The following is a 10,270-nucleotide window of genomic DNA, read 5'->3' on the forward strand; positions in this document are numbered from 1 at the left end:
AAATATGACTCTTGAAGTCATGCATATGAATCACCAAAAACACCCACAACTAATTATTACATGCATAACACCAACATATTAGAATTCATTCTCCTTAATTTATGTAATACTACAACAAATTAAACAAGTTAAAAGGCTGTTTGATAAAATGGCTTTGGAGACTAAATCTCCCCCATCGTGAATGCTCTGAGTAATTAGCACAAGGCTCATTAAATAAAGTCACACATAAATTTTATTCAATTTTTATTTTGATGAAAAGTTATATATATTGAGAACTAAAAAAATTAAAATATAGACGTCATGAAAAAATGAAAAAACTTAGTATTGAGAAATTATTTAAAATATATCAATCATCCTTTTTTTGGTTACACATCAATTGGTTGACTAGAAAAGTTTGAAGAGATTTAGAATTATTTTATTATATATCTAACATTAACTGAAGATACTGAATATAGTACTTTTTTTTTTTGACTAAACTAAATACAGTACTTAATTAACTAGTAATCGAGTAAAATATCAATTGAATTTACAGAAGACTAATATGCAAAAAAATATTCTAATATTTTTTATTTCTTGTATCTTGGCAACTTATTTTTTTATTACTATAAAGGGGGAAAATAATTAAATTAGTAATTACGTGTATTTATGACCTGGAACAGAGCTAGTCTATATAAATACCTTAATATGGTTGACACTATATTGCAACAAAATAACACGTAATAGTAAAATGGAAAGATTAATGCAGGTAAGATTAGTGACAGTTTTTGTTGTTTTATTGGGTAGAGTATCCAATATTGCAATTGCACAAACTACAAATGCAGCATTTCCTGCTGTGTTTGCATTTGGTGACTCAATCTATGACACTGGAAATAATAACAACCTTTTAACTGCATCTAAGTGTAATTTTCCTCCCTATGGGAAGGATTTCTACGGAGGAAAGGCTACCGGAAGATTCGGTAACGGCAGAGTTCTATCAGATTTGATAAGTAAGCTTAAGTCTTAACGCAACAAGTATCAATAATTCTTTTTTTTTTTTTTTTGAACAAGCAATATCAATAATTCATTATTATTTCATGTTATGACTAATCACATATTTAAAAATAAAAATGGTTACAATCACACATATTTAAATTGATGTGGTAAGTTATATGTACAAAATCGGCCCCTATCAGAATTATTGATATCAGCAGTGTGCGATGTGTAGTGAAGAATTCACCTTGTGCTTGTTCAAAAAAAAGAATTCACCTTGTAATTAACGTGTTTAATTGATTTGCGTAGCTTCGGCCTTGGGTGTGAAAGACACATTGCCAGCATTCTTGAATCCAGCTTTAACGGCTCAAGACCTTCCTACTGGGGTATGCTTTGCATCAGGTGGTTCAGGTTTAGACGATTTGACAGCAAACATGCAAGGAGGAGTATTGACAATGGGCGCTCAACTGAACCTGTTCCGACAATACATAGAAAAGCTGAAAGCAGTTGTTGGAGCAGATAAGGCGGCCGATATAATATCTAAAGCTTTGTTTATAATATCGGCAGGAAACAATGACGTTGCATTTGCTTATTCTTTTACTATAAGAAGAGCTTTGCCTTTCAATGTATATGCCGCTACTTTAGTTAGCGCAAGTCAAAATTTTCTCAAGGTAATTCGTATCAATCATTTGCACTACAAATATAATTTATTTTTCGGCGTATTTGAACTATATTGTCTCTTAAAACTATAATGTCGAACTCTAACCGCTAAGCTAACATTGTATTGATAACAGAGTCTATATCAATTGGGCGCACGACATGTGTGGGTTCAAAGTACAGTGACATTGGGATGCTTACCAGCAGCTAGATCAACATTGGGTGGACCACTGAGGTTTTGTGTAGATTATGAGAATATCTACGCACAACAATTTAATGGCATGTTATCAGCAGGTGTTGCAAATCTTAAAAGCACCCTTCCTGATTATGATCTTAGATTTGTTGATGTCTATACTCCAATGCTTCGTCTCATACAAAATCCTTCTGCAGCAGGTAAGTACTAATTTTACTATTATCAAATAAGTGATCGATCATATTAATTTGTTTGCACAAATTAAATACTAATAAACAATGATATATATTTTCAGGGTTCGTAAATGTGTGGAACGGGTGCTGTGGAACAGGAACATTTGAAATGGGACATGCATGCAATGCATTTACATTCCAATGTCCAAGTACTTCACAATACTTTTTTTGGGATGTTGCTCATCCTACTGAGAGAGCTTATCAAGCCACTCTTGCTCAATTGCTACATGCTCAAAACTACGATCTTAACAGTTACAATATTTCCAAAACTCTTCATCCTTTAAATGTATCAAATCTTATATTTTAATTAGTAAGCAAGTAATTTATCATATGGTGATCACCATAAAAAAAATAAAATAAATTACTATATGGACTATTAATTGTTTATCCAAGTAATGAAATAGACAATTGATTTGTAACGTGTTCCCTTTCCTTTGTTTCTTGTTGTTTACCGGTCAGTGCCGTCACCAATACATAGCCTACTAAATAATTCGATATTAATATTAAAATCCACTTCTTTGTGACAATTATTTAATACTAGTGCCCGTCTGTGTTGTAACAAAGTTCTTTTTAGTATAGTTTATTTTTTAATTATTATTTTTTTAGTTTATTTTTATTTTTTTTAATAATTAGATAGAAGTTATAGAAGTTAAGAATAATTTTAAAAAAAATTGTAGAAGTTAAGAATTAAGAAGAGTTAAAAAAAATGTTAAGGGTATTGTGGTATTTATTAGTATAGATTTGAAATTTGAAATAAATGATAAATTTGGAAATAACAAAAGAGGCTACATCAAATTTCAAGTTTTCCTTTATTATCGGTATAGATATAGATTAAATCCACTTTTTATAACAATTATTTGACCTTTTTTTTTACTCTCATGGCCGACTGGACTATTTAGAAGTCATATATACATACAAATTTATATACTTATGATAAATATTTTATATATACACGTAATATAAATATAGTTGAATGAAAGGCAAATGGGGAAGAAGCTACGCCGCTATCTTTTTTCGGATGGCAAAATCAACTCTGTTAAACACTACATTCTGAGACCTACGAGACACCACATTGTTAATTTTTAGTATACGTAATTAAACTATAATTTAACTTTATCATAATTTAATTCAATAAATTTAATTTTTTTTTCTATTTTTTCATATTCAATATTTTAAATTTATTTTTTTCAAAAATATTTATTTTAATAATGTTGTTTAATTTAATTTTATCATAATTTATTTCAGGAAATTTATTATTTTTTTAATATATTTTGAATTTTCAATATATTTTATTCATTACTTTCTATATATGTAGCATAAATATCGCAACAAACTAAATATATATATACATATATATAATGAGTCAGGATCCGTTGACACCAACTAGTTTGACACCAAATGTTACACCTCTCAATAACGTTTTAACCGATATAAATTTTATAAAATCCATCGTTGGATTGAAAGTTTACGTCATATAGATCATTTGTGTAAAATTTCAGACAAATCCAAAATCATTTGATATGCTATTGAGACACATAAAGATTAACGGCATTTAAAAAAATACAAAAACCGTTAATTTTGATGTATCTCAATAACATATCAAATGATTTTGAATTTATTTGAAATTTTACACAAATGATCTATATGATGTAAACTTTCAATCCAACGGTGGATTTTATAAAATTTATATCGGTTAAAACGTTATTGAGAGGTGTAACATTTGGTGTCAAACTAGTTGGTGTCAACGGATCCTGACTCATATATAATATATATATATATTCTGTTCTTTGTTATAACTTATCTTTCAAACCCATAAAATATTCCAAAAAAAAAAAGAGAGAAAAAAAACCTCAAATATTGCTAAAATTAGAGATAAAAAAATACTCTTGATTTAGAATTTTAATCAAAGAAATTATGAAAACACAAATAATATATTGTAACATTTAATTTTTGTAGTATTAGATAAATAATACACAATTCATTTCCCCTCATTTTCATGTGATAAACATGACTCTTGAAGTCATAAATATCGATCACCAAAGACAAACCAATCAATTATATGCAACACTACCAACCAATTATAAAATTTAAATTAAAAAATTTAAATTTTAATATTAATAAATCATACACAATTATCTCATTTTCATGTATTAAATATGACTCTTGAAGTCATGCATATGAATCACCAAAAACACCCACAACTAATTATTACATGCATAACACCAACATATTAGAATTCATTCTCCTTAATTTATGTAATACTACATGTATAATCATTTATTTGATCTTTTATTTCTTTTCCTATTTTCTTTTGTATTTTCTCTCTTTTTTTCCTATTGTCTTTTTGTATATCTTCATTAAAAAAAAATTAAAAAAAATTGTGCAAACTTACGGAGACATTACTACTACAAAAATAAAAATATACATCCTCTAACTATTTATAATACTACTAAAATAAAGTTATGTTTACTAAATGTTCACCCAATATTTATAGATATTATATGTATTACTAAAAAAATATTTGGTGTCTCTTTAAACAGAGTGTCCTTGATGTCAATTAAGCATATTAATAAAAAAAATTGTCTTGAAATTTGTGCATTCAATATCTTAAAAGTATAAAAAATTACCTTATCGACATTAATTTTATCATTTATTTTCTCATTTGATATTCTTAACAAGCATCTTGGGACATTGTTTAGCATGATCATCTGATACAATTAATGTCTTATGAACATAAGTTTCGTAAATACGCTAAGGTCCTGTTTGGATTAGCTTATTTTTGAGCTTATGCAAACAACTTAAGCAATTTTTATGTATTATTATAAGTTTGTCAAGGTAGTTTATGATAAAATAACTTATAATAAAAATATAATTTTCACTATTATGAACTTATAAAATAGCATAAAATGTAATTTATATTGCATAAACTGTTTACATAAGCTCAAAAATAAGCTAATCCAAACAGGGCTTAAGTAATTAACATAAGGTCATCAAATAAGGTCATACATCATTTTATACGCATTTTATTCCCGGAAAAAAAATTATACATCTAATAACTGTGAGTTAAAAAATTATATCATTGATCTCATAAAAAACTTAAAATTGAGAAATTTTAAAAAACATTAAAAAGGCTCATTCAAAACATGCCCACCCACTCCTATAAAAAAAAATAAAAAAACAGGTCCACCCACTGAATGAGTGTTTATTTTATAGAAGAACCAAAAAAAATTATTTTCAATGTAAACAATTATATTTTGTGTTCAAGTATATTTCTAAAACTAGTTTTTTTTTTAAAGGATATTTATAAAAAGTTACTTGTTTGTATTTCATATAAAAAAAAATTCTCAAATATTATTTGAATTGTTGTAATCAACCAATACGGTGTACCATTATCCAAGATTTACAACATAGAAAATGTCAAATTATTACAATAATCTAGAGTCAACAAAAAATATAAATTCAAAAAACAAAAAACCTAAATTAAAAACTCAACAAGATTCTGTTTTCAAAAAACTACAAATTAAGAAATAAACCAACATATCTGTACAATACTCATCCAATCAAAGAGCAAAATTTTCAATTCATTCCTCCGCAAAAATTCAATTCAGCCATTCAAAAAGAGTTAACCCGCATGTCAACGATCTCAAATAAGAAAAATCCACATCAAATATAACATATACACACCAATGATCTCATTACCTCAGTCAAAACACCAAAGTTTATGTTTCATCAAACTCCATTTTATCTTTAGATCGTCTGTCATAATTGTAAATTATTCCTTATTTGTCTACTAAATTTAAAATTACTAATGGACCTGGACCATATAAAAACTGCACGGTAGATAATGCCAATACAGTTTTATCTGAGAGGGTTTCCCGCAACACACTTCCATCTGAGAGTTAAGACTGACGGGAAAACTCGCCTTCATCTTTAGTTGTTTTCTCCAAAGTGATAGTTGTTTGAAAATCAACAGTGAGGTTATCGTAGCTTGATTCACCAGGTGAAACAGAACCAGAATCAGCTTGAACCTGAGCAGAGGGCAAATATTTCATCCACTCATCGTGCCTCCTCAACTTGTTTCCCTGGGGGCAGAACAAAGAAAACCGCTAAGAAAGAAGGGAAACTCTATCCATTTAAACAGTAAAGTTTAGTGAAACAGGTATGTGAAAGTGCATGATATGAAAAATTGACACAAAATGCTAATGCAAACTAACCTGGACATCCACAACCTTTGAAGTTCTCATGGACTCCAATATCAACTGGATGTTGCTTGTCAAGTTTCTAACCTGCAAAAAGATATTTTATATACAAAACAAAACTCAATGCACTACATATTTTGAAAATTTAACCGACTTCAAAAATAGAACATGCTACATAACAAAATCAAATAATTATAAAATGGTCGGTAATAACTTCATAACCTATAGTATCTCTAAACACTAAACACCAAGTACAAGCAGTGGATTAGAAATTCATATTAATTTAAGCACATTAAAAAGACAAATTTAATAGACCATCATCATTAAGAACAAGTAATCATTGGAGCTGGTTAGGATACTAGCAAGTTTTAAATGGGACAAAATAGTTTTCTATTGAAACTCATTTGCATCCATGCATATAGAAGAACAATAACACATTTCATTTCTATCAAAAAGAACAATAGAAAAAGTGTGAGTGTTGAACTTCCCATCGTCATGCTTGTTCAGGAGTGTCATCTATATATTCGTCTAAAGTGTCGAACAATTAACATGTCTATGTAGTCTGTAATCACATTTAGTAACATGTCTTTCTACTAACATCTCATAAAAAAGAGTGGAAAAATATAATCAAGTACATGGGAAAAGTAACCGTGAACGGTAATAATTGGAGCATAAGTGATAAAGAATTCACTTACCATATTCAAAGTTCCGAATAGGAAGGGAAACGCATTAACCAAGTGATTTCATTGAAATTCAATTTTCATCACATCCCACCATTAATGGCATGCCATATAATTGAAAAACTTACAATAAATATACAAATATTTTGTGATCTAACAACAGTTTCTTCCTCTATCAAACGCCCAAAACCACATGAAGCTCTTAACCATATGTTAGGTTAATGAGCAACTGACATTCAATATCACATCTAAATTTCACTCACTAATGTCTACTTTAAGAAAAAATTAATTATTTGATAGAAGTTGTCTTGTTTATCTTCTAATTGTACCATTGCATAGCTTTCCTTTATTTTTCTTTTAAGATACAATAAACTAATATCTGAATTCTCAACTACTTCAAGTTATTGTCGTGACACGTGTGTGCGCTTTCTTTTCTTGAAAATACAATAAACAAACATCTGAATCCTAGAAAAATTGATGGTTTTTACATTGCAAGAAAACTGCTAACAAAACATTAATCCATGTGTATAAAGTAATAACCGGATATATACATAGTAAGCTTCAGGTTAGCTTTTTTGTAAGGTTCTGTTTCGCAAAACATAGAGGATACCGTACAAGCTACCAGATTAGCTTGTAGTATTTGATAAAGTTCACGGTTTAATTTTTTCAATTAAGATAATAATAGTAAAATTGAGAGGAAAAATGATAAACTATAAGCTCAAAAAAACTACTAGAAATAGCTTCTAAAAAAAGCTACAAGCCCATGAAAAAAGAATTGTTACCAAACAAGTCTATCTTGGTCATATGAATTAAGCTATAAGTTATCCGCTATATAAACTTGAAAAATGGTTGTCAAACAGAACCTACGCAAAACTTTGTCTTTATCATTGGTAAAAATCAATATAAATAAAGATTTGAAAGTAAGTGACCAGTGCAAGTAAAATATTCACTAAAAAACAACCATAAAGTATAACATATTCATAGGCTCTACATGAAATATTAGTACTTACTCGAGGGAAATTTGCTATCAAGGTAATTGGAACCCAACCCTCTTCATCCATATTGGACTTTAAAAACTCATCTGTCGCTAAATTAGCATCACTGTCAAAAACAAATCAACAATCAATATACAAAACTCAATTTGTCAGTTATTATTATTATTAATGATAATTAACAAAAAGAATAAAAACATATTAAATCTACCTAAAGTAATAATCAATCTGGTTGACTATCAAAATGGGCAAGGGAGATTCTGCAGCAGCAGCAGCAGGTAAGAATGGTACAGGAGAAGGGCTGTGGGGGAAGACTGGCATACCCCTAAAGGGATCCATCGTCACTGCTGGAAAGTAATACACCTCTAAAATTAAAAAGAAGTGTTAGTTATATTAAATTTCGTAGAAACAAGATTAATGAATAAGAGACACATACTAACCAGGATAAGGAACAGGGTTTGGAAAGGGCCCAATCGGCTGAGGACCCAAAAATGCACCAGTATTGGGTGGTGGGTGCCTCAATATTCCTCTAGGAGGCATCCTTGGTTGGGGTGCGTGGGCATCTCTAGTATTCACAAAATTTCCACGGTCGTGATCACGCCTGCTACTATAATTATTATGATGATAGGAACCATCTCCTCGTGGATGGGACCCAAAATTGCCCCTGCGAGAGGAACCCCCTACTGCTGGTCTGGCATCCCAGTTATTGTTTCGGTGATGATCTCTTGGAGAAGAGTCGGGGATGATTGGCCCCATATTCCGATAGCTGACTGGAGGGAGCTGATATACAGGAAAAGGAGGCGCCGGTGGAGGAGTAGGAGGGTTGGACGAGCTGCTTTGAGCAGGACCAGGCCCAATGTTGCTGCCACCTACCCGCCTCTGGGGTCTTGGTCTGTTGGGCATATTGTTTGTTGCAGAAGTGGAACTAGATCTTGCGTTATTAGTACCTTGTCTCTGAGGGGGATGTGAAATTATAGGCCCCTGCAAAACAATAGAAAGGTCATGCAAGCATATAAGACTCACCATTTACCAAACTAAAGTAGATATAAAATTCTTCCTTGCAAAGACACACCTTGCTTGACAATGCATAATGCTGCATATAAATTGAATAACAGAAATAGAGTTTTGTTAACATCCACTAGGGTTCAGGACTTTAGGATAAGAATAATACATAACCAATTACACAGAAATTGGACTATAGAATATTATCATATCAATATTTGTAATGTTTAATCATGTGGGATTCTCAGTATGCCCAAGTCTATAGAAACATAATTTTTATCAATCACAATAATAATAATAATATTCATGGATTAAGATTTAAGGTTATTCATCATTTCATCTTACGATCATTTCATACTTTTTTTTTTTTGAAGCATGATCATTTCATACTTAAAAAAACAAAAATTCAGTAAACAGAGAAATTACCTAAAAAAAAGAAAAAAACAAATCTTGATGAGACAATTAGGGCAAGTATTAGAACAAAACCTGAGAAGTGGAAGGTGATCCAACATTGGCAACGTTGGAGGACGATTCAGCTGGAAATCTAGCAGAAATTTTGGTGGATTCAGACAAAGCAGGCCAGGATTCAGCACCCATTACAGGAGAAGTCTCAACGACACCGTTTGAGGGTTTGTTCCATGCAGGCTTTTTAGAAAGACCTGCATTTCCATCACTACCATCGGAGTTATCTACAACGGTGGCTACCGTATTCGAGTCATCCACCGGCGGCGGAATAGATACCGCCTTTGGAGAATCATCACACGACGGCGCTTGGTCAGCTATGCCTGTAGTCAGAGAGGAAGAAGACGAGGAGGATGATGATGATGATGACGGAAGTGATTGATGAACACCGGTAGGTGATTCTGTCTCGCCGCCACGGACGACCTGAGCCCAGGGTGAAGGAAGGGTTTTTGGCGTAAAATTAGGGGTATTAATGTCACCTGACGGCGGCGCCGACGAGGGAGCACTCGTCGGAGAGTGATGATTATTGGAAGAATTAGGAGTGCTAACCATTGATAATTAGGGTTTCAAGTTCTTGGTTCAGTGTGAAAAAACCAAACAACAACAACAAAGAAAAAATTATGAAATTGATCAGTATAGAATCAAATGAAAAAATAAAAAATCAGTAAATTATTATTATTATTTTAATAAAAAAAAAACTATGAAAATAAATAAATGATATGAATTTGAGCTGTTCTCTAACTAGAACTAGAATGATGAATTATTCCAGTTAGAGAAGAAACCCTCTCTCAACAAAACTGGGACTCCCCCCTCTCTCTCTCTCTCTCTCTCTCTCTGCTGGTGTGTGTTGTTTCTCTTCTGCTTTTTTACCACACTGCCACAT

The 10,270-nt window shown here is 31.0% G+C and overlaps 2 protein-coding genes across 2 annotated transcripts; one reads left to right on the plus strand and one right to left on the minus strand.

Moving 5' to 3' along the window:
- Positions 1-574: 574 nt before the first annotated feature.
- LOC123887405 (GDSL esterase/lipase At1g23500-like) lies at positions 575-2,490 on the plus strand. The gene is made up of 4 exons (XM_045936730.1): positions 575-986; positions 1,279-1,640; positions 1,764-2,019; positions 2,115-2,490. The coding sequence occupies exons 1-4, from the start codon at positions 728-730 to the stop codon at positions 2,357-2,359; spliced, it is 1,122 nt and encodes a 373-aa protein (XP_045792686.1). The 5' UTR covers positions 575-727; the 3' UTR covers positions 2,360-2,490.
- Positions 2,491-5,612: 3,122 nt separating this feature from the next.
- Positions 5,613-10,270, minus strand: LOC123883645 (la-related protein 1C-like). The gene is made up of 6 exons (XM_045932545.1): positions 9,412-10,270; positions 8,364-8,904; positions 8,135-8,288; positions 7,942-8,032; positions 6,267-6,338; positions 5,613-6,134 (listed from the first exon to the last, which is right to left on the minus strand). Exons 1-6 carry the CDS (start codon positions 9,937-9,939, stop codon positions 5,952-5,954), a joined length of 1,569 nt encoding a protein of 522 aa, XP_045788501.1. The 5' UTR covers positions 9,940-10,270; the 3' UTR covers positions 5,613-5,951.

This window comes from Trifolium pratense, linkage group LG1 (genome assembly GCF_020283565.1).
Source record: "Trifolium pratense cultivar HEN17-A07 linkage group LG1, ARS_RC_1.1, whole genome shotgun sequence".
In the NCBI taxonomy this organism is placed as follows: domain Eukaryota; kingdom Viridiplantae; phylum Streptophyta; class Magnoliopsida; order Fabales; family Fabaceae; genus Trifolium; species Trifolium pratense.

Coding starts and splice junctions, on each gene's coding strand:
- LOC123883645 (XM_045932545.1), bottom strand. CDS start 9,939: ATGGTTAGCACTCCTAATTCTTCCAATAATCATCACTCTCCGACGAGT. Junction 8,289..8,363: donor AAACCCTGTTCCTTATCCTG/GTTAGTATGTGT, acceptor TTTTAATTTTAG/AGGTGTATTACTTTCCAGCA. Junction 8,033..8,134: donor CAGATTGATTATTACTTTAG/GTAGATTTAATA, acceptor TGTTTTTGACAG/TGATGCTAATTTAGCGACAG.
- LOC123887405 (XM_045936730.1), top strand. CDS start 728: ATGGAAAGATTAATGCAGGTAAGATTAGTGACAGTTTTTGTTGTTTTA. Junction 987..1,278: donor AGTTCTATCAGATTTGATAA/GTAAGCTTAAGT, acceptor TGATTTGCGTAG/CTTCGGCCTTGGGTGTGAAA. Junction 1,641..1,763: donor CAAGTCAAAATTTTCTCAAG/GTAATTCGTATC, acceptor TATTGATAACAG/AGTCTATATCAATTGGGCGC.